The 25,061-nt window shown below is 42.9% G+C and overlaps 1 protein-coding gene across 2 annotated transcripts in view; it reads left to right on the top strand.

Annotated features, from left to right (window-relative positions):
- LOC144682828 (PC3-like endoprotease variant B) overlaps positions 1 to 25,061 on the top strand; it is an 898,333-nt gene that overhangs the window by 799,467 nt on the left and 73,805 nt on the right. For both annotated transcript variants that reach the window (XM_078545597.1, XM_078545598.1), the window contains exons 14-16: positions 4,663 to 4,773; positions 11,161 to 11,254; positions 21,377 to 21,562. In XM_078545597.1, coding sequence (XP_078401723.1) covers positions 4,663 to 4,773; positions 11,161 to 11,254; positions 21,377 to 21,562 — 391 coding nt within the window. The remainder of the gene's footprint in view (positions 1 to 4,662; positions 4,774 to 11,160; positions 11,255 to 21,376; positions 21,563 to 25,061) is intronic.

The following is a 25,061-nucleotide window of genomic DNA, read 5'->3' as shown; positions in this document are numbered from 1 at the left end:
CAGACTCTAATTCAGCATTAGAGACTGGTGCAGGGGGTCCCGGGGAGCAAGGGAATTGCCCATCGGAAGTTCAAACTTCCTGGGTAATTCCTGTGGAGGTCAGCGTGTTAGGACTTCTGCAGTGTCCTGATGTGCATCTTGGGTCATACATCCGGTCTCTGACAATCCAGAGACTGGAAGATCTAGGCAATGCCTCTTGAGACCACATAGACTGTATTACCCTTGTCCACTCTTTCTGTTGCCTTGTTAAAGAATTCAATAAGGTTGGTCAAATATGACCTTCCTTTTAGCAATCCATGTTGATTATTTTTATTCTATTCTTCATTTCTAGATATTTTATTATCTTTTAGCAAAGATTCTAGCATTTTTTATAATTATCTGCCTTAGTTCTGTTTTTTGCTGTCTGCCAGTCTTCTGGTACTATTTATATTTCCAGCGAAATGCATAAGGGCAACAGTAGAAAGAAAGAACTTGTATTTAATGAGGTCTTTTCACGTTCTCAAGGCATCCCAAAATGGCAGCTCTGACAATGTAGCACTCCCTCTGTACTGCATTGGAGTGTCAGCCTAGAGTAGGTACTCCAATCTCTGAATTAGATTTTGAACCTAGAGCCTTCTGATTTAGATGTGAGGGTGCTACTATTGAACCAGCACTAACATCACATGTTACGTATTATCTCAGTTTCTACCCCTATGATCACCCTTATTAAGGAATGCTTTCTGATGATGGGATTTCATGCCATGTGATGGCAAGCAGATTACCATCACACTCTATGCTTTGTTCTTTAAGGGAAATTAAAGACAAGGAAGCAGCACCTCAGATTGTTAAGGTCCTGCTGGAAAGCATTAACCATCCATCTCAGAACTTCCTGCCACTGCAGGAAATACAGAAGCTGAAAGTTAGGATTAAATGGAGACAGAATTGTAGGCACCATAAGGAGAGGTGATAAAGAAAGAAAAAAAGAAAGATTTGCATTTATATAGTGCAATTCACAACCTTCGAAGTGTTAGACAGCCAATGAAGAACTTTTGGAAGAATAGTCATTGTTGTAATGCAGGAAATGTGGCAGCTAATTTGCATAAGGCAAGCTTCCACAAACAGCAATGTAATAATGACCAAATAATCTCTTTTATTAACTTTAGTTAAAGGATAAATATTGCCCAGGATAGAAGGAGAATTCCCATGCTCATCCAGGCTCTCCTGTGTGCACCTGAGAGGACAGACAGGTTTAACATCTCATTCAAAAGATGGTATCTTCAACAATGCAGAACCCCCCCAGCACTTGAGCTGAAACGTCAGCCTGGACAATGTGCTCAAGTCTTTGGAGTGGGAGTTGAACCAACAACCATCTGGTTCAGAGGCCAGCATGCTACCCACTAAGCCATAACTGAAATCCTACTGAGAGAATACCTGAAAATTATTCAGTGATTTTAAAGCTGACTGCTGGCCAAATAAAAATTATTCTTCAAAAAATGAATCCCAAAAGAAACTTTCAATTACTGGAATAAGCAGGTTTCTAAACAGTAACAGCATAGTACCCTTTGGGCCTGCTCATTGAGGATCCTCATCCTGTATTTTTGCTATATGGGTTTGCAGTAGCACATCCTTTGCTATTACCACACCATGTCATATGCAATACACAGCAATGAGTTTATATAGTAGCCAGACTAGTAATTTGAGTGCTGCCAAATCCATCCAGGCAGCATCAGCTGTATTACTGTATTCTAATGGCCTGTTCCACAACCACCTGGCGGCTCACTGTGGTTGACTGTAATTTTATCATTTGGATTTCACATGACCTAAAACGTCCCCATCCTCAAACAATACAGGAATTGTGTAACAAAAAGAAAACATGCAATTTTTCACTAATTAACCCAATGATATTTTTTGCATTATCAACTATCCAAATATTTCATGAGTAGAATACCTTATGGTTAATGTAGACCAATGGATTTTTCAAAGGCTAGCTGTATCTCAACATGTGTGTAGTCAAGCACACCCTGCACTATTGGAAATCCTGCAACAGGGTAGAACATATGCTACCCTGACAATTGTTCTTCTTTTCTGTAAAAATGAATGAAGCATGAAGGAAACACTAAGAAAAAAATCTGCTCCTGAATAAATTGGATACTGTGTTGTGAATAATTCCAATGCAATCTCCACTGTGATCTTGAAAGGACCCTATGGCAAAAAGTAATCAACACAACAGCGACTGTGACTTTCACTCCTATAAATACAGTAAGGAAATTCACCGAGACAGTGTCAAGAAATGGAACAATGAACTCACAGATCATTGTAATGCCCTACCTGCTCATTTCCTCACACAATACTCTTCAGAAAGATCAAGGTGATTTGTTCTTATCCTACGAGTTCCTACCAGAATATGAGGCTGTTTTGAATCAACCATTTCTCTTCCTTTGTTGAATCAATGTTCCTTTTCCAGCAGGACAATAGTTATTTCTTGCCCTATCAAGGAACATTGAAAAGCACAGATTCAATAGCAGAGATTCAATACAGATTTTAGACCTATTCTCATTAGTTCGTAATTCCACATCTAGCAGGAGTGTTTGGTTTGGGAGGGTGGTTCAGTTGATTACTAATTAGGGTTTTATCTGCCCTGAATAATTGACAAACTTTCGTACATTTCAGTAGTCTAGGGTAAGTTCTGCTTTCTAAAATCCGGATGGAAAGTTCTCTAGCTGCCAAACCAGATTATTAGATCAGTGTGTTCCCTTTGTGGGCTTGTTTGCACTGTCCAGGTTAGGTGATAATGGATATGTAATAGGATTCTAGGAATTTGGGTATGATCTGTCAAACCTTAGGAGTAGAAAATGTTTTATATGTGGTGGAGGTAGTATAAAGAAGAGTAACAGATGAAAACTACTTTCATCTCACGGCGTTTGGAAGTGAACACATGGAGCTTCTATATCATGGAAACAACAACCCATGGATACAACAATCAAAGCATGAAAGTAAAGCACATATCTATTGAGGTCAAAAATCCACTGTCCCCTTCGGTATTCCTGCTGTATCTATAGCAGGGCTTTGCCCTTCCCTTGGAGTTTCTGCTAAGACTAGTTGCAGGGGGTGAGAGGAGTGAGCCTCTGCCTGCCCCAAACATGGTCAGTGACATAGTAGGGGGTGTAGCCAAGTAAAAGGACTCCCAGACCTGAAGTTCCTGCATTCCACCCTGGCAATGTAATGGTGGGCTGGTACACCAAGTGGAAACAAATGTAACAGCTCCTAGAATACCAGAAGTGGAACCTGAGGATCCAGTTCCAGATAGTGGTTTTGATAAGAAAACTGAATACTTACAGGTGAATTCCAGGCTGTTTACAAAGAGGGAAAGGAAACACTTTGAACTTCTTTCTTGGGAGAGAAGTGGAAGTATGGCCCTTGGACCTATGCTGCTCAACACATTTTACAACACCTCTGGGCAGTAAGGTACTAATATGTGTTCCCAGTGGCACAGGCTCCCACATAGAAATTTAAATTGTGTGTCCTCCCCACGATGCTGCTGAAATGATGGTAAATGCAGTCACAGACAGATATAGCCTGACACTTCCGGTAAATGTTAGGGGTCACAGATAGTCGTCCTCATTGTTTTTGCCCTCAACTATGTAATGGAGAATTAACATCCAGTACTTACTTCTGCTCCAGAGATTCCAAATGTGTTCCTTTAGGTCTGGTTTGTGCATATGAATAAAACTCACTAATATTTTTAAAGGGAATTTTCATGGTCTAAAAATAAATTGGATTTTCATTCTGTCTTTGAGAAAAAGCAAAATCTTCATTAGTCCTGGGGTCACAAATGCTTTGGAAGCAATTAAAAGCAACACTAAGCTGATGTGCAACTGTCTTCTGCTGCTGTTTCATCTTTATTTTCAATGAATTGCTCTTCCTGTTTTTTACTTCATTTTTTTTCCTCCTATTCCCACTATTAATCATTTTCTTCCTATTTGCAGTGGGCCATGATGGTCAGCTTGCAAACAGCAGGAATCAGCCTTTAATAAAAAAAAATTGTCCATTGATTCCAAACACTTACTTCTATTTGAGGAGATATGCTTTCCATTTATGTCCAATTCATTTTGATTTTTTTTAATTGAAATAATTTGATAGCATTTAAAACATTGAGAAAATGTACTGATGAGTAAATATGGATTGTGGATAACCTCCAGTTCTTAATGGACTGTCTTTAGTTTTCAAGTTTCTCACCAGTACATTGCCTGTTTTTCTGACATGCATCACTGGTGGCTGTGAAGGGGGATCAGCAGCTGAAACAAACAGAAAACCTCTTTGTTTTATCAATGAACTCAAATAGAGTGTAAATAAAAAGCTCTATCCGTGTTCAACTGAGTATAGTCTCTTAAGTTCTCTTTAAAATAGCTGTTAGGTGGCATTCATCAGAAAATGGAACTGTGATTAAAAGAGAACCACTACACATGCTGTAAAATAGTCTTTATGGTTATATAAATGAGCCACTGTCTCACCTGTAATGGTGAATCAAAGAACAAGAATAAAGAGAAAATCCCCACACTCCCTGTCCACTGCCTGTTTCAGGAGTCTTGCACTGATATCTTTTTATTGGGCTAGGTACGGTGCTTATTAATTTTCTTCACTACCATTTCATATTCAATGTGTGTAATTGTTTTCATCCAACAGATATGGATTCGGTTTGCTTGATGCTGGGCGAATGTTGAAGGCAGCCCTTAAGTGGAAAAGCCTGGGTCCTCAGAGAAAGTGTGTGGTTAATTATGGTCCTCAATTGAAAAAGTAAGTTCTTTGTTTTCTCAAAACATATAATCGTGGAATGTTTCAGCGCAGAAGGAGGCCATTTGGTCTGTACTGTCATGTCTGTACTGTCTCTCTGCAAGAGTAACTCAGTTAGCTCCACTCTCCCTCCTTCCCTATAGCACTGCATTTTTTGCCTTTGGTGCTTATCCAATTCTCTTTTGAAAGCCACAATTGAATCTGCCTCCACCACACTCTCAGGCAGTGCATTCCAGATTATAGCCACTCTCTGTCCAAAAACGTTTTCCCTCAAGTTGCCATTGGATCTTTGCCAATCACTTTATAACAGTGTCCTCTGGTTCTCGACCCTTCCACCAATGGGATCAGTTTCTCTCTATCTGCTCTAGCCATCTAAAGACTTAGTGAATTTGAACATTCTTATCAAATCTCCTCTCAACCTTCTGTTCTCTAAGGAGAACAGCCCCAGCTTCTCCATCTAGCCACATAACTAAGTCCCTTATCCCTGGAACTAGTCTCATAAATCTTTCCTGTACCCTTCCTGAAGCCTTCACATCCTTCCTAAGGTGCGCTGCCAAGAATTGAACACAATACTCCACTTGAGGCTGAACCAGTGTTTTATTAAGGTTCATCAGAACTTCCTCGTATTTGTATTCTACGTCTCTCGTCATAAAACCCCAGATCCCACTTTCCTTTAACAATACTATGTTGGCTTTCCTTAATTAATCCACATATTCAATACTGGTGAGGGTGATGGTTTCTTTGGGGAGTGCAGCAAGAGTCACGGCACTACAGGTGGCTCAGCTGTATAGTGGGCAGGAGGAAGATTGTAAATGCAATTGTCTAGGAGATTCTATAGTCAGGGGAACCGTTCGGCTTTCCTGTGGCCACAGACTTGATTCCTGGATGGTATGCTGCCTTCCTAGTGCCAGGGAGCTGGGAAAGATGCCCAGCAAGCAGGACCTCAAAGGTAGTAATCACCAGATTACTCCCGGTGCCACATGCTAAGGTGTATAGAAATAGGAGGATAAAGCAGATAAATGCATTACTAGAGAGAGAGCCCTGGAGGGAGGGCTTTAGATTCCTGGGACATTGGGACTGTTCTGGAGAAGGTAAGGCAATCCAGACTGGATGGGTTGCACCTCAACAGAGCCAGGAACAAGGTCCTCATGGGCAGTTTGCTAGTGCCATTGGCAAGGATTTAAACTAACTTGACAGGGAGATGGGAACTAAGATATAGCATTAGGAAGGAGAAACGAGGCAAACAAAGGACTGGGAGAAACAGAAAGCACTAGAGTAAGAAATAGTAAGGTATAAAGTGGGGTCAGACTTAAGAGGAAATGCAGTAAGGTCTAAATTAGGTTTACAGTGCAACTATGTGAATGCAGGGAATGTGATAAATAAGGTTGGTGAGCTGCACGCTTAAATAGCCGAATGGGAATATAATGGTGATAATGGAAAACTGGCTCAAAAAAGGGCAGGACTGGGTACTAAATATTCCTGGATACAAGGTGTTCATGAAAAATAGGGAAGGTTAGAAAGCAGAAAGCGTGGCAGTATTGATTAAGAAGAACATTACAGTGCTGGAGAAAGAAAATGTCCTAGAGTGGTCAAGGACAGTACCTAGTTAGAGTTAAGAAACATTAGGGGTACCATTCCATTACTGAGTGTATCCTATTGGCTGCTCACTGGTGGGAAAGATAGAGGGCAGGATTTTCCCTTCGTCGAGCAGATGCGGCGGGCGGGCCCAAGAGCGACTGGGAAAAGCCCCACCGCCTGCGATTGGCCCCCGACTGCGAATTCACGCTGACTGGCCAATTAAAGGCCAGCCAGTATGAAGCATGCACTGCAACGCTCAGCACTGCCGGGGTGGGGGCGGTAAGAGGGTGACCGCGCATGCGCACAGGAGCACGTGTTGAAAGCCCCCTGAGGGCACGGAGCTGCCTCAGGGAGCTGAAGAATTGGAGAAACAAAAATAAAGATTTAAAAGATGATATAAACATGTCCCCACATGTCACTGAGTCACATGAAGAATGAAATGTTTGAAATGAAGTTGGAAAATATTTTCTGCTTTTTTATTCGCCATTGGAAACCTCATCCCACTTGTGGATGAGGTTTCGTAAAAATTTGCAAAGGCCACTGGCCTATTCGCCCGCCTGCCAACCAAGCGGTTGAGCGGACAGCGAAAAATGGCAGTTAATTGAAACTTTAATGGGCTTAGTAGGCCTCTTAATTGTTGGCGGATGCGCTGCCAACTCTTGCGCGCACCCACTGACTGAAAGATCGCGAGAGTGGTGCAAAGACGTCGGGATGCTCGCCCATGGGACATCAATTCCTGCCCATAGAGGAGCAAATCTGCAGGAAAATTATGGAGAGCTGCAAAAAAAATCTGTAGAGTAGTGATAATAGGGAACTTTAATTATCCTAATATAGACTGGGATAGTAATAGTGTAAGGGACAGAGAGGGGGAGAGTTTCTGAAGTGTGTTCAGGAGAATTTTCTTGATCAGTATGTTTCTGGCTCAAGAAGGAAGGAGCCATTTTAGGATCTCGTTCCGGGGAGAGGTGGGTCAAGTGGATCAAGTGTCAGTGTGGCCCATATAGATACATGTATATGGTAACCACATGTAATGAATATAGTATACCCTGCAGATCACTGTGAAGATCTGCCTCTTATCTTAAAAGATAAGACTTGTGGACTCCCTCTTCTTGTGGGAAATAGTCAGATTGCTTGTTCTGATCTCAAGCAGTCTCTGGTCAGTTTTTTATGCATGGTAATTTTAACCTAAAAAAATTAAAATAGTCTTGTGGTATAAAAGGCAAGGCATCCTAGGCCAGAGACACTAATAAATTAAGTGTAGCCAGAACATCAGCCTTATCCACCACCCCCCTACCAATCACCACCAGATTTGCAGGTAGTAAAAACCTGCATTAAGGCACAAGATTGATACTTTTGCACGACGTTGGCTTATCTCAACCCAGGCATTACCATTGATCTCAGTGCTTCAGGGTTAGAGAGGCCAAAGTTGATCAGGGTTCCCCCCCACCCCGATCTCTATCCATGATCACGGCTATAAGTGTACATGACAAGATCAGACTGAGCTACAATTTACCTCTCAATCAAACAGAACTTGGGTTGTTGTCATTTTGAGGATGTGTTTGCTCTTTTGAGGAAATTGGTCATCTGTTGTTAGTTTTCTAAGTTAGCATGTTTTTATTTTTTTGATTTTGTTCTTGGAATTTGGGTGCTGCTTCTGAGAAATGAGAATTCCTTCAGTGCAGTACGCAGCCAAGAACTTCACAGCGTCCCATTCCTCTGTGCCCTTTACTTATTCATTATAAATTTCAGGAATGACTCGGCACAGTGTTATTATGCCCTTTCCAATCCTACAGCACAGAAGGAGGCAGTTTGACCACTCATGCCTGTGCTGGTAGTTTGAAAAGCTATCCAATTAGTCTCACTCCCATTTTCTTGGCCCTATGATTCTCTCCCCTTCAAGTATTTGTCCCACTCCCTTTTGAAAGTTACCATTGAATCTGCTTCAACCACGCTTTGTTGTGATGCATCTGTAGGAAAGGGGGCATATGTTAAGTATGAAGAACATAACTCCGTGAGATAAAGGAATCAACAATGGGTAATGAAGGTTCTGCCTGTTTGCTGCTTCAAAGGGATGTCATAGTGGTTGCCTTGGTCTACATCCACTTCACAGCCTAAAGGTTCCACGACCAATGAAGTACGCTTTCTGAAGTGTAGTTATGACTGTAATGTAGGAAACTAGATGCTTTAAATAAAACCAAGAAAGACTCACATTTATATTGCACTTTTCATGATCTCGGTACATCTCAAAGCGCTTTACAATCAATGAAATATTTTTAATCGTGTAATCACTGTTGGAATATGTAGGAAACACAGGAACCAAGTTGTGTATAACTAAGTCCCACAACCAATCAATAATAACCAGATAATCTGTTTTTAGTGATGTTAATTCAAGGATAAACATTGGCCATGACTCTGGGGATAACTCACCAACTTTCCTTGAGTAAGATTCCATTGGACCTTTTACAACCAACTGAAAGAGCAGAAGTGGCCTTGGTTTAACCTCTCATCTGAAATATGGCACCTCTGACCATGCAGTACTCCCTCCAGCCTAGCTTTTTGAGCTCATGTCTCTGGAATGGTATTTGAGCCCATAGCATTCTGCTATGGAGGCACAAGTTCTACCAATTGAGCCACAGCTAATACTAGCTTCAGAATTTGGAATCACAATGAATAAACTGAACATTCCATTGTTGTTCCCTCCATGCCAATATATACCCCTCCACCCACCAGCCCATGGTCCTTTGTAGCCTCTATGCACACTTAGTGCTAACTGATGCCAAACTATGCCTCCAACTACCACCCCTTGCCCTTAGATTAACAATCCCAACTTGCACAGTATCCACCATGGGCAGTATCTGCCTCAGGAACCATGCTGAGATCAGATAAAATAAAGTTATTAAGTGTCTAATAAAGAAGTCGCTATTAAAAAAAACATTCATTGGTAAAAACCCATTCACTACATTTGCTAATGCTCTGGGACACAGGTTCAAATCCCACCATGGTAGCTGGTGGAATTTAAATTCGATTAGTAACTCTGGAATAAGAAAAAAGCTAGTGACAGTGACCATGACACCAAGTGGATTGTCGTAAAAATCCATCTGGTTCACTAATGTCCTTTAGGGGAGAATATCTACCTTCCTTAATTGGTCTGACCTACATGTGACTCCAGACCCACAGTAATGTGATTGACTCTTAACTGCCCTCTGAAATGGCCTAGTAAGCCACTCAGTTCAAGGGTCACTAGGAATGGACAATAAATGCTGGCCTTGCCAGTGAAGCCCACATCCCTTCAGAGAATAAAAAAAAAGCATTGGAATTTATAGTCCCACTTTAAAAAGTCTATAAACATTTGGGGCTGTCAATCTTATGATGAACTGAGTGGCACCCCACAGCGATAATGGAAGGCTGTGGAATCAGTCATGCAGCACTAATCCTGTAATGATAACCCGCGACCTTATGTCAATGGACAGAATGAAATAGCAAGCACTATTTTTTTTTAAATTGCAGTCATTTAAAAATATTTAAAGGGCAGGAGTTTTAAATGCCTTGAAAGCTTAACAGTTCCTTTTGACAGTAACTTTTCACAGTGCCAACAAGCTTGACAGTACCCATGAGCTTGACAGTTCAAATGAGTTTATGCACTTTTTACGCACATTCATGTCTACCTTTAACAATCTCAAAGGGCACAGCCTCTTCCAAAGGGCACTTTACCTTTCCAAAAGAGCACCTGACCGCCCCAAAGATGTCCAAGGACCAAATCCAAAATACCTCTCCAAAAGGGTACCCCACCTATCCAAGCAACTGTGTAAAGTTTAGACCTGCTCCTACTTACACACATCATGTTTTCCATTCCTTGCTGATGAAAACCTGACATCACTAGACGCAGTTGTTGTTTTATATGGGCACCTATGCCCACAGATGTGCAATTTGGAACTTGACCCATCCCCACCACCACGCCACCGCCCCGCGAAAATGGCAGGTGCATGTTCTGGGGCGGGAATTCCGGATCTGGGCCTCTGCAGCCATCTTTATAACAATGGAGATGCTCTCCACCTTTACAAAAAATCAGATCTCATTGTCACCTGAGAAACAGCCAAGATCAGAAAGTTGCTCTTGGGTACACATGAACGCTCCATTGGTGACATAGGAGAGCAATAATGCACTACGCCGTCAAGCCAGCTGTCCCAAAATCATCCCTATTCAGTTGTGTCTTTGCTTTTTCATCATGCATACCAATGGTTGATGTAATTTAGCTATCGCCACTAATATATGGTTTCACCTAATCAGTCCTAAGAGGCAGCTTTAATCAATGTTGAAGTGTGTTTGTATTAAAAGAAAGAGTACAGAAATGCAAAGGGACAATAATCTGGAATCGAGACTTGATAATTCTCACAAGTGACCTGCGTTGTTAATAATTAATCAATACCAACCGACTGGCATTTTGAAATGCAAATGTGATGGATGAAGGCATGACGCTGTCATCAGCAGAAAATGATGTGACTAGAATAGGTAACATGAAGTCCCCAATGACTGGAGAATGCATGACTGCAAAGGTAATACAGGCCATCAGATAGCATCCCTAGCAGCAGGTAATTATTGCCTTGACCTGCAACTCACTTTCAAGCCTCTTTCCCAGAAGAGATAAAAAAAGACAGAATGTTTGAAAGATTCAGGAAAAAGACAGGGACGCCATCTGACAGTACTGGATCTGTTCAGCCTAAATGACTGGAGAAAGCCTTGTTTTCTTTAAATACTGCTGTTTCTCTAAACTCGCTTTTTCTTTCTCTCTCTCTATTCCCTTGAATCCTCTAGAGCTGTTCCTGCAAAAGGTTCTCTGACACTGAATCTGACAACAAATGCGTGCATGGGTACTGCGAATGCAGTTGACACACTTGAGCATGTACAGGTGAGAGAGTCACCAACAAACACAGTTTTCGGCAGTCCAACAATATTTTATGAAGTTCCAACAAATGAAGCAGACTGTGGCTGACATAAACCAGGTTATTCACGGTCTAAATGCTTTGTGTAAATGCTAACAAATAATTTTGCTGTCCTCTAATGTTGAAAATTTAGCGTTGTCTGTTAAATCTGCCTGACAGTAAGTTTGTCAGATATGCAACAATAGGAAATTCGTGCAATTCAGTATATTCAGCCTTCTGGTTATGGTGACTAATAATATAATTGTTTATGTTGTAACCCAATCAAAATTTGAAAATTTATTTAGGAGCCAACATGGACATATATCTATTTGTCAAGTATTTAATTGCACTGATCTTGACTAATTTCACAGAAAGGTACATTGACCAGTTTAAGGATATTAAATGTTTCATCTGAACAATTAAAAATTTCCAAGGCAGCAGTCATATTTATTTATAATTATCTTATGCTTTTTATCGATTGCTAACAAGGAGACCAATAGTCATGTATTTTGTTTCATGCAATTGCTAATCCAGTGTCATATGATTCTTTGGGCTGAATTTTACTTCCTGGAAATGGGGGTATTTTCGTCCCACGGTGATGTAATATCCGGTGTGATGATGCTGGGTTGCGATCCTGACATAATCACACTGGTAGGCAATAATACAGTAGGTGAGCGGGCCTCGAAATCAGGAGCCTACCCGCCATTTTGAAATTGATAATTAACGGATAGTTAACCTCATTAGCAGTCTAATCGATTGTAGTAATACATTTTGGCTTCAATAATTCATTCCCAGTACATGAAAAACACCAAGTGGGAAACCCGTTCCTTTTCATGGTTGCTGGTCAGGGCAGATATAGGTTGGAGTTGGGTCTGTGTGTGACTTCAGCAGAAGAGACTACTTGGGGTTTTTTGACTTGGTATTCTTGGAAGGTGCAGAATCCCTGGCCATTATCAGGGTTTGTAACCATTCATTTACCTGCAACTTTGTGGACTTTGTGATTTATCTACACTGCAGCACTGCTGACCTGAGGAATATGGGGATAGTGGTCTCTGTTGGAGATACATCCTCCAGAGAGGAAGAGAATGAGAAGGAGAGGGAAGAGGCCAGATGCTCAGGGGCAGGAGGCACAAGCATGAGGGAGCGCTACCCGAAGAGGAGCAAGGGGCTGCTGAGGGCAGGCTGCAGCAGCTACAGAGGTGTGCACAGAGACCTTACCCATCCAATAGGATGACCTATCTGCAGATGACAGAGACATGATGCCTGAGGAGACTCTGGCTTTCAAGAGCGACTGTAACTTCTATTTATGAGATGTTGGCCGAAGAGATAGCATCTAACTGTGTGGGGGGACAGCCAATGCCAGTTGCCCTGAAAGTTACCGTGGCTCTGAATTTTTTTGCCTCGGGCTCATTTTACGCCGTGCGTGGGGGCCTCAGTGGCATAACGCAGCCTGCAGTGCACCACTGCATAAAGGCCTTTACAGATGTGATGTTTAGACGTGCAGGGCAGTACATCTCCTTCATCACTGACTACAATAGTCAGACCGAATGAGCCGCAGGATTTTCAGCCATTGCAGATTTCCCCAGGGTGCAAGGAGTGATTGACAGCACCCATGTTGCCATAAAGGCATCAGCAGGCCAGCCCTTAACAGGAAGGGCTACCACTCACTGAAAATACAATTAGTGTTTGACCACCAGCTGCACATTCTGCAGGCCTGCGCTAGATACCCAGGAAGCAGCCATGACCCCTATAAACTCAGCAATCCCCAGGTGCCAGCCATGTTCCCAGGATGGAAGGATGGCTGCTGGGTGACTAAGACTACCTGTTCAAGAAGTGGCTACTGACACCAGTTCAAGGTCCTAGGATAATCAGTGACTGCTGGTACACTGAGAGGATTGGCACAATCAGGGCCATCATCGAGCAAACAATTGATCTCCTCAAGATGAGTTTTTGGTGTCTGGACAGATCAGGAGGAGCACTCGAGTACTTGCCAGCCAGAATATGGCTGTAGGTGATCATGTGCTGCACTGTCCAAAACCTTACACTCCTGAGAGCGGATGCCATAGCAGAGGAGGAGCCAGAACAGAGCATTAATTCCTCTGATGTGGTGGTAGAGCAGCATCTGGGGGAGCGCTGGCAGATGTTCAAGAGCCTATCAGGGAGCAACTGGATGATCAGGAGACATGGGAGGCCTTAATCCTCTGGGGGTTCCAGTAGCTCCGACAATTGAAGCTTATACACTGTTTCCTCCTTCTCCCTCTGACCTCTCCATGAAACCAGTTCCTCAAGTCATGTGAGCACAAACATGACAACTATCTTACTCCCCTGGTTGTAACTTGACACACATTCACATGAAACCATCTATGGAATCCACCTACAACCATTATTTCACACTGGAAATAAACCAGAGATCCTCTCCAGGATGTTCTATACCAACATACGAATTAGGAGCAGGAGTAGGCCACTCGACCCCTCGAACCTGCTCCGCCATTCAATAAGATCATGGCTGATCTGATTGCAACCTCCACTCCCCATACCTGCCTACCCCAGATAACCTCTCACCCCCTTGTTAATCAAGAATCTATCTAGCTGTGCCTTAAAAATAGTCAAACACTCTGCTTCCGCTGTATTTCATCCAAATTGTAAACTCGCCCATGTGCACCAAAATATGACTAATGTGGGGTCTTTTTGATTCTTTTCCAGGTGCTGCAGCGTGGTGTGTCCCCACCTCGCTCTCAGCTGCCGTGGAGGCAAGCTGCTGACCCGTATGCCACCCTGACTTGGATGACTTTGGCAGCCATCCTCTGGTCGCCTGAGGCCCTGAAGGCCCCGGTGTGGTGGGAGTCTCCTGCACAGTGGCAGGAGGCCCTTCTGTTGCTGCGGCATTTGAGGGTATCTGTGTCAATAGCAGAGGGGTAGAGGAGAGGCTGTCCCCATCAAAAGTGCTCTGAGAGGTGGCCCTCAATGGTGTCAGCTGCTGCTCACCCTCTGCCATGAGGTCCATTTGGCCCTCCCTGCTTTCTTTCCAGAGAGGGACAGGAGCTGGATGTGAATTCATGCTCCTCATCCCCTATCACCCTGGCTCTGGGCCCCTGAGTTCAAAGACAGGGAGATGGAGTGCTGATCAGCATGCATCCCCATGATTGCTGCTCTCATCTGCTGAGTTGACCCTCCATCATAGTCACCAGCCTGTCAGTGGAAGAAGCCATACGTTATGTAGAGTGAGCGATCGCAGAGCCTTATGGCTTGGATGGACACCTCCAAAGTCTGTCCCAGAACGCACAGCCCCTCTGGTATCTCCGCCACATCTCCAAGCACCTCAAGCTGGATGTCCAACATCTGCCACATTACTGATGACTCTGGAGACTCTTCACCTGACTGGGACTCAGAATCTGGCTCTCCTCCAGAACTCCTCCGACTGGCAGAGGCCTGCACCGTCTCAGTCTCCTACAGCTGCACGTGTGATTGTGATGTGCCTTCATCGGTTTCTGGCTCCTTTAGTTCTGAGCCGCAATTCCCCCCTGAGGTGCTAGTATCTGATGCTAGATGCAGAGCAAGGATGTGACACTGCACCCTCTGAGGCGTCCTCTTCCTCCCCAGAGGTTAGTGGCAGACCCTGGGGATTCTCTGTACAAGTAGTCGATGCTTCACCTGCACAGGAGAAAGAACAGGGAAGGTTACTGCCACCTTCAACCTTCCAAGAGAGTGTAAATGGACGTACTTCCACATTGGCAATGCCTAAAGCATTGTGAGATGTTACGGTTGTATTGCATTTTATAACTTCCAACATTTATTCAGTCATTCCTCACTGATGCATGAGAGTGTTCTCACCCAGGTAGCCTCTTTAATAACAACATACATGACATCATGCACCCCACCCCATCTTTAGCCAAGTTAACATATATCTCACTCTCAGCTGCACATTTTGCCCCTTGCAATCTCATCACCCTGAGGCCTTCCTCCTATCTTGCCTCTCCCACCAGACTGGCTCTACTTGTTAGCAGCAAGCTCCAAGACCTGCACCTCTATTGGTGTGAGGATCGCCAAGCTGAGCACACCACCTCCTGTCTTCAATCTTTCACGGGCATTGTGGGTCCTCTTCTCCTCTAAAGACACTGCGACACTGCAACGATTCGGTATGTACTACACAGCCGTTTCTTTACTCTTCTGACCTCTCAGAACTCCATAGGTGGAAGGATCTGCAGCATCAAATGGCCAGTTTACCTTTCACACTTCTTCCAACAACCCCCCCCCACCACCCCAAACCCTCCCCTTCCCCCACAACCTCCCCTTCATAGGCGCAGCAGATCGTAAAAAAATCATTGAGGCATCTTTGGCACTGGATCCAAGACTGCCTGACAACTGCAAGGCTATTGACCTCTGTTGCGACCTCCATCCAGACTGTTATGGTCAGGCTGGAAGGTCCCCTCTTACCATCAGCTAACATGAGGAACCCCCGCCTGGCACTTATTGCCTGGAGGAGGGCTCACAGGGAGTTGTCATCAAACCCTGGAGTCTGCCCTGGTCAGCAGCTCACTCAATTCTCTCAGACAACTGTGAAGAGACAATGAGAGTTGACAGCCTGATGCTCAAGAACTCCCTACAAGCATCAGGGTTATGCTTGAAATGCATGCAGCTTTCTCATGCCTACCACAGTTCCATCAATGTTCCCATTATTAAATAAACACAGAAATACATATAAATTGGCACTCACTTGTGTCAACGAGTCAACATATTCAGCAGCACCACAAAAATCTTGTTACCTCATGATTACTCTTAGCCCTGATGCACCTGACGCAGGCTCTTTAAATGAGTGGCTGTGACCTCCTTCTGAGTCAAAACCTGCCAACATAGTGCCCGGGCGTTCTGCCCTCCTTTACCCATTGGACGAGCAGCACACCCTCAGCCAACACTCTTGGCCGAAAACCCATTTGGCGGCCGTTAATTGGCCAATTTGTGCATTATATCGCAAGATTCAAAGCTGGGGTGCAAGTCAGCAATCCTAGCACTTCTGGATCAGAGTCCGTCTCACTGCAACTGAACAAAAAATTCAGCCCATTGTGTTAGGCGTGGGTTCAAGGTTGTGGGTTCAAGTCCCATTCCACGGGTTTTTGCTGTTTGTGAGATTTTGGTGTGTACAAAATGGCTACCATAATTGTCGACTTAACAACAATAACTTCATTTCAACTTTATTCATTGGTCTGCATATTTCTGAGAGATACGATACAGTACTGCTGTATATAAATGTGAGCTCTTTCTTTCTAATGATTTGTGAGACACTGTTTTGGATATAATAATGTGCTGCCCTGTATCACCCAGGTTATATGCCATTGAGATTTTACAGAAACTTGTTTGAACCACAAAGCAGTTGAGTTTAATCTCAGGGAACTTTAATAATTCCTAATGTGCCATCTATAATTGCAGGGTAATTAGCTGCCAAAGCAGGTGTTGCACGGTGTGCTCATTGCTGGGGTTATTGTCGGTAGCATTGAATTTCCTGAAAAAAGCAACATATATTAAATTTAAGAAAGAAGGTGCAGTTTTCTGCATGTCCCAACAAGTGAATTACTTTTTCAAGCATTGGGATTGCAGTTATGTAGACAAATGCCAATTTGTGCATAACAAGGTCCCACAAACAGCTAATCTGTTCTGGTGGTGAGAGTTGAGGGAGAAAGATTGACAAGAATACCAGGAAAATTTTCACTACTTATCTTCAGATAGTATCATGGGATCTGTCTGTTATATAGACAAGTGGGGCTTCGGTCTATCATCTTCATCTGAAAGTTGGCACCTCTGACGGTGCAGCACCACCTCAGTACTACAGTGAAGTATCAACATAGTTGTGATTCCAACTTGTGGTAAAGGGTTTGAATCACAACATAATTCTTTAGAGATGATAGTGCTACCACAGAGCCAAGTTGACACTTAAGTTAAAGATATTACTTTTATTATCTCAAGCTTGTTAAAACAGAATCAACTGCAAGCATTAAAAACAAAGAAAGTTGTGCCCAAATCAATGCTGATTATCAGAAAAAGACAGTACAGTTTATATTGTGGCAATTGATTAGGAAAATTAGAATTTGTAAGTGTGTACTGCAGTATGAATAAAATGTCCCAGTCCCAGTCACTCACTTACCTTGAAATAGTTTCACTGCCCTAATGATATTTGTTAAGTAATTGAAGTTATCACGTGAAATATTGATTTTGTTTTCACTCTTGTAGAAGGAATTCTAATGGTTTCCTAATATATCATATTAAGTCCATCTTCACCAGAGTCAGACTATAACAATAGAAGCATCAGCCAACTATTTAACCCAGAAAATGCCCTCACTTAGCGATGCCTTGGTAAAACAATTGGCTGGCACCTCCATGGTTACGGGGTTGAATCTTTGATGAAGATGAATTCAATCATATGTGAGGTTTGTCAGTGTTCTCAGCTGTGTGCTTAACATAACAGTCCCACTGGTTTTAAAATGTAGGATAATTATATGTTGTTTGATGTACCACACTCATTTTGCTGGTAATAATGACAGGAGATTGAGATTGGGCACATGATAAGGCAGTCAGCATGAACCCATACTGACCGAAGTTTGCCATCTTCAGAACAGTGCGCTTGATGCACATTGTGTTCTTCTATACCTACCAGTTTTGGGGGAGAAGTGGTTGAAATGGTGAAAATTATAAGAGCTGGGGAACTGAATACTTTCTGCAGAAGTGAAATGCCAATTAAAACTGGCCTTTACACTGTTCCAACATGGAACCATTTTCCACTGACATGCCTGTGGTGGGGAACTTCAACCACGGTTGGTGCTCATCAGATTATCATAGGCAGTATGCCTGTGATTTTCTGATGTACATTAGCAGTACAGAAAGTTCTCTGCCACAGGCACATATGCAGAAAATTACCTCTACATCTCACACCAACCTCAGAAAAACAAAACCAACTGTGCCAGTATGACACTGCTAATCCTTCAAACATTTGGGAATGAAAATTCATTTTGGAGGTGTTGCAAAACAGGTGGGATTGGATAGGCTGTGACTATACACAGCAATGTTAGGCACTGCTTACAATGGATGACCAATCCCAAATCACCCATTTTGCCTCACTCACCGGGATGAATTTCTATCGCTTTGTGTCCAGCATTGTCATTTTGGTGCATTATGTCCACATTTACCAAGAACCAGGTTGCAACTCTTCAAACCCATTTTGTAACTGATAGGAGCATTACATTTTTATCCCAACATTTTGTAATTTAGCTCAGGTAAGAATTGAAAGGAAGGAGCACTAACTGCATTGTGTACTTATCTACCTATATATTAATATTGATATGCCCTGTTTCTGGCCATTCCAAATTCCTATGTGAACAGTGCCTATGGGGTTTTCAAGTGTTAATTCTGTTCATATTCCTGTAAAAAAAATTCAGGAGGATATTCCTACTAATATGGAAATGTGTAATGCAAGAATGTTCAGTCTGAGTGGAGTTGAAGTCTCCGGCCACTGGGTCAGAGCCAGAAGAACGTTAGCATCCCCTTCCACTCTCCTCCTTCCCACCCCTCGGGACTTGTATGAGGGTGCTGACAGCACAGCAGTGACCCAGATTGGTCCCATGGTTATCAGCGAGCTGCCTTTCAATAAAATAAGGTGTGAAAATCCTTAGCCGGACCTCTTTGACACTCTGCAGTTACCCCACCATTTCCAACCTGTAGTCAAGGCATTTCCAATTCCTACCCCAAGGAGATTTTGAATAGTATAGCAGTGTCATGATGCCAATAGCTCCCCGGTATTGTATTGGCTCCAGACTAAACAACATTGCTTCACCAACAAACCACCACCTTGAATTTATCTCAATTTAGGTGGTGCAGCAAATCAGACTGAGGCTCAGACTTTCATGCCCCCATACACTCTCCATCCCCCATCCTGCCAACTCATGCCAACCCATGTTCCCTACCAACACCATTGCTCTTCATACCATCTATGTTAAGCTATGGCCCCCACCTACCCCCCATGGCCCTCATACCTTCCATGCAAAGCTACGCTCTCCATCCAACACCCATCACCTTTTATAACCCCTATGCCAAGTTTGAGCTAACTTATGCCAATCCATGTCACCTTGCCCCCCCTACAATGTCCACCCTTTGCCCTTACACTTACTATGCCAACTCACCAAGTATCCACCATAGGCAGGCCTCAGGACCCATGCTGAGATTAAATAAAATAAAGTTCCAAGTATCTGACTGCAGAACTTTATTTTTTTTAAACTCTCATTCATAAACACCCATTTACTACATTTATATTCCTTCAACTACATTATCCCTTACAACAACATTACATTCAATTATATTATCCCTTAAAAAAACACGCACTGGAATTCATAGTCCCACTTCAAAGAACCTATAACCACTTGGAGCTGTAAATCAAACTGTAAAATGGCAGGCACCCTACTGAGATAATGGATGGTAGTTAAATTAATCATGCAGCATAATCCAAAAATGGTAACTCGAAGGCATATGTCAACAGCCAGAGTGAAATAGCAAGCAATTTCTTATAACACCCCTGACAGCTTTGCAAAAAGTTGAAAGGCAGGAGTTTTAACTGCTTTGATATGTCCCTTTGACATTTCATCTTGGCAGTTCTTCTAAGCAGCTTCTGACAGTTGTTTTTAACAGCTCCTCTTGACAATTCATCTAGATACTTTTGACAGTTTTTGACAGTTTCAATGAGCTTCACAGTTACAAGGAGTTCATTCACTTTTTACGCACATTCATGCCTAATTTTAGACAACAAAGGGGACCTGACCTCTCCCAAAGGGTACCTGACTTCCTCTAAAGGGCGCCTCACCTCCCCCAATGGTGTCCCTGGACCATAAATAAAGAGGTACCTTACCTCCCCAAAGGGTACCTTGGCTATCCAAATGAAAGCACGAAATTCAGACCTGTTCTTACCGGGTCTAATCTGCATGCATCATGTTTCAGACACCTCTTGCACTAAAATTACATGAGTGGAAGAAGCTGCTGATTTCTACGGGCAGATGCCTCCACGAAATGCGCATGCGCGAATCCCGACCTGGGCCCATTCCTGCCACCATGAAAATCGCAGGTGCCAATTTTGGGGTGGGACCTCTGGATTCAGGCTTCTTCCACTATTTTTGCAATGATGGGGAGGCTCCCTTCATTGTGAAAATTCAGGCCTTATTTTCTAAACTGAATTCTCAACTCAAATTTCCTTCTACACCCATTTGACTTACACTCCCAATATTCAAGTCAGATATGTATCAAAATTTGGAAGATTAGCCACTTGGTCTTAATACTACTTTGAAAATTCCTCTAAAGGTTGAGATTTCTTGGGCCTTCCACTTACTTTCAACAAGGTTTTCCCTTTAAATTTTTTCCACTATCCCACAGTTCTCAACTCCCACTTCAATACTGTTGCAGCTAGCTTCTTAAGCATAGGCACTGTGCTAACTAGAGCTAACTCTCTCTTTCTCTCTCTTTGTGTTCCTTTCTTTCTCTCTCTCTCCCTCCTCCCTCTCCCTCTCCCTCTCTCATCCTCTTTCTCCTTCTCTTTCTCACACTGGCTCTTGCTCCCTCTTCTCAACTTGGTTATCCCAGAAGTCTAACTCACTGTTAAGAACCCTTTACTTAACAAGAGGTTTAACCTCTTTTAGCCAGCAAACTGAACTTCAAACTAACTCCACTAGAAAGAGATGTTCCTGACCCTGCAACGAGATTGTACCAAAACTAAAGCTAAAAACCCTGCTTGAGGATTACACCCACAATCTATATACCCTATGATTAACTTCTTATTGACTCTTGGCTATTCTATTGTTTACTTCATAGCCAACTTGGTCACATGATCATTTACTGGCAACCAGGTGCTTTACCAGAAATCTACTCCAAGAGAAACCTAGCTCTTAAAGGGACCAACTCTCCACATAAAATATATTTTTTTCCAAAAAGCATATGGGCCATCGCAAATTGCTTAAAAATGTTAATCGTTTAGATGTAACTTTTACACACGTAGAAAAATTCTGTATGTCTTCAGTGGTTTCCAGTATTGGATGGACAGGTTTTCACATTTTACATATGCTTAAACATTTTAACTTTTTCAGGTGACTATCACCCTGTCGAGCATCTGTCGTGGTGACCTTGAAATTTCTCTCATCTCTCCATTTGGAACCAAATCTAAACTACTTGCAGTCCGTACTGCAGATGAAAGCCAGGCAGGACTGAGAAATTGGACGTTCATGAGTGTCCGTCTTTGGGGAGAGAAACCCGAAGGAGCCTGGATTCTTACTGTAAGTACTGTTTTTTATTCTTTTTGCTTGACTTGTTGACCTTCAGGATCGTCCTAGGTTACTTTCAACTTGTACAAGTGTTGGTTTGGCCAACAAAGTAGGACATGGCATTCAACAGACCTGTCCCAATTCTCGTTAATACTATGCTTTGACTAATCAGTTAATATAAGAAAGAAACTAGTTAATCATTCATGGCCTCCCCCCCCACCCCAACAAGGGCTATCTGTTACTTGTTCAGGTTGTTCTTTTCAGAGTGCTTACAATTGTCCTGCTATTATCACATTCTGCTTTCTTACCTTAATGGCACTATCAGCACCTGTTTTAGTCCTTACTATTACCATTATCACTCCCTTTGTCCTTTTGTTCATGACATCTTTGTCAATCTCTCCTTTGCCCCCACCTATCGCTGGCCTTCTATCCAGCTTCACCTGCTCCACCCCAATTAAACAGTATAAATTTCATCACATTTCCACTTCTCTGTAGCTCTGAAGAAGGGCCATGCAGACTCAAAACGTCAACTGTTTTTCTTCCTAAAGATGCTTTCAGACCTGCTGAGTTTTTCCAGTATTTTCTGTTTTTGTTTCAGATTTCCAGCATCTGCAATATTTTGCTCTTATCACACATTAACTGAATTGGAAATAGATCATCATTCTTTCACTGTCACTGGGTCAAAATTCTTGAGCTCCTCCCCTAACAGGACCGTGGGAATTCCTACACCACATGGACTATAGTAGTTCAAGAAGATGACTTATCACTACCTTCTTAAAGGTAATTAGGGTGCACAATAAATACTGGCCTCATCAACAATACCAACATCCTGTAAGTGAATAAAAAATTATACTACTTTTGAAGGCAGTCAATCCTTTCTAAGGTGTGATGCGCAGAACTGTGTACATTGTCCCAGATGTGGACTAAACAAGGCTCTATATTCCATTAACCTTTTTGATAGTTTTTATATACCTGACTGCTAGATTTTGTAAAGTAACAGCAAATTACTGTGGATGCTGGAAATCTGAAGTAAAATAGAAACTGCAGCAGGTCTGGCAGCATCTGTGGAGAGAGAAACAGAGTTAATGTTTTGGGTCAAAAGTGACTCTTGTTCGGAACTGAAGGGAGGTAGAAATGTGATGGGATATATGCTGTTGAAAGCAGGGAGGGGGAGGTAGAATAAAAGGGAAGCTCTGGGATGGTTAGATGACAGGAGAGATTAAATAATAAAGATGTCATGGAACAAAAGGCAAAGGGGAGTAGTGATGGTTGTAGCAAAGAAACAGAACATTGGTCCAGAGTGATTGTTAATGGCAGGATAATGAACAGCTCTGTCTGGAAGAAAAGCCATGAAAACAAGATAGAGAGAAAAAATAATCAAACTGGAGATCAAGCCTGAAGCTGTTGAACTAAATGTTGAGTTCAGGTCGCTGTAAAGTGCTAATTGGAAGTTGAGCTTCACTAGAATGTGGTATAGGTACACCCACAGTGCTGTTCGGGAGGGAGTTCCAGGAACTCCAGAACTGAGGTGAGTGTGATTAGCCTTGAAATCAATGCAGCATTTGACCAAGTGTGGCATCAAGGAGCCCTAGCAAAACTGGAGTCAATGGGAATCGGGGGAAAACTCTCCACTGGTTGGAGTCATACCTAGCATGAAGGAAGATGGCTGTGGTTGTTGGAGGTCGATCATCTCAGCTCCAGAACATCATTGCAAGAGTTCCTCCGGGTAGTGTCCTCTGCCCAACCATCTTCAGCTGCTTCATCAATGACCTTCCTTCCATCATAAGGTCAGAAGTGGAGATGTTCACAGATGATTGTATAATGTTTAGCACCATTCGCAACTCCTCAGGTACTGAAGCAGTCCACTTCCAAATGCAGCAAGACCTGGACAATATCCAGGCTTGAGCTGACAAGTGGCAAGTAACATTCACGCCACACAAGTGCCAGGCAATGACCATCTCCAACAAGAGAGAAACTAACCATCACCCCTTGATATTCAATGCCATTACCATTGCTGAATTCCCTCACTATCAACATCCTGGGGGTTACCATTGACCACATAAATACTGTGGCTACAAGAGCAGGTCAGAGTCTAGGATTCCTGCAGCAAGTAACTCACCTCCTGACTCCCCAAAGACTGTCCACCATCAAAAGGCATGTCAGGATTGTGTTGAATACTCTCCACTTGCCTGGATGAGTGCAGCTCCAACAACACTCAGAGGCTTCACACCTTCCAGGACAAAGCAGCCCGCTTGATTGGCACCTCTTCCACAAACATTCACTCCCTCCATCACCAGCGAACTGTGGCAGCAGTGTGTACCATCTACACGATGCACTGCAGAAACTCACTAAGGCATCTTAGGCAGCACCTTCCAAACCCACGACCACTACTATCTAGAAGGACGAGGGCAGCAAACACATGGGAACACCAACACCCGGAAGTTCCCCTCCAACCCACTCACTATCCTGACTTGGAAATACATCGCTGTTCCTTCACTGTCGCTGGGTCAAAATCCTGGCACTCCCTCCTTCCTAGAAAGGAAAAACATTTCAGATCAGTATTCTCATTTCCCAGTTTTTACTGGTGTTCCATTTCGAGGTATACAAGACCAGTTCAGACCAATATACTTATTTCCCAGTTTCTACTGTTTTTGCCTTCTAGATGAACAGCACTATGGATGTACCGACACCACAGGGACTGTGGCGGTTCAAGAAGGCAGCTCACCACCACTTTCGCTGGGGCAACTAGGGATGAGCAATAAATCTGGCCTAGCCAGTGATGTCCCCATCCAGTAAATGAATTTGAAAAAAGCAGACCGAGGATAGAAATTTGAGTGTAAGAGCAAGGTGGTGAATTAAAATGGCAAGCAACTGGAAAGTCGGGGTCATGCTTGTGGACTGAGCAGAGGTGTTCTGCAAAGTGATCACCCAGTTTGTGTTTGGCCTCCCCAATGTAGAGGAGACCACATTGTGAGCAGCAAATACAGTAAACTCAGTTGGAAGAAGTAACAGTAAATCACTGCTTCACTGGTAAGGAGTGTTTGGGGCCTTGCAGTAAGGAGAAAGAAAGTAAAAGGGCTATAGTTTTGTGATCTGTGTGTACAGATTCTAAATCTCTTGACCTCCAATATTTCTATTTATTTTACCATTTAATTGATACTTCGCTCTATCCATAGAATGACTAGACCATTGTACCATTGGGGCTACTATGATCTTAAGCACTGCAGCTAGAAGGCTGTTCAACCACTCCACCTACCACAACACTTAAGCAGAGCAGCTGCTAAGCCATTTAACATTGCCAATAACAACGAAATAACACCAAATTAGAGATCTTTATGATAACTTAATGGGAACTTATTAAAATAAATTGTTGATCTGGGTGGAGGGGATGGTGGAGTCGGGTGGGTTGTTATATTTAGTTGATAGATCCTGAAGCTTATAAAACGGATTGCAAGTTGACCAAGCTGTAGCATTACCACTTACAGTTTGCACATAGGACTTAAAGCAACAC

The sequence above is a fragment of the Cetorhinus maximus genome, chromosome 7 (assembly GCF_964194155.1).
Source record: "Cetorhinus maximus chromosome 7, sCetMax3.hap1.1, whole genome shotgun sequence".
NCBI lineage: Eukaryota > Metazoa > Chordata > Chondrichthyes > Lamniformes > Cetorhinidae > Cetorhinus > Cetorhinus maximus.
This window is presented reverse-complemented; position numbering and strand designations above follow the sequence as displayed.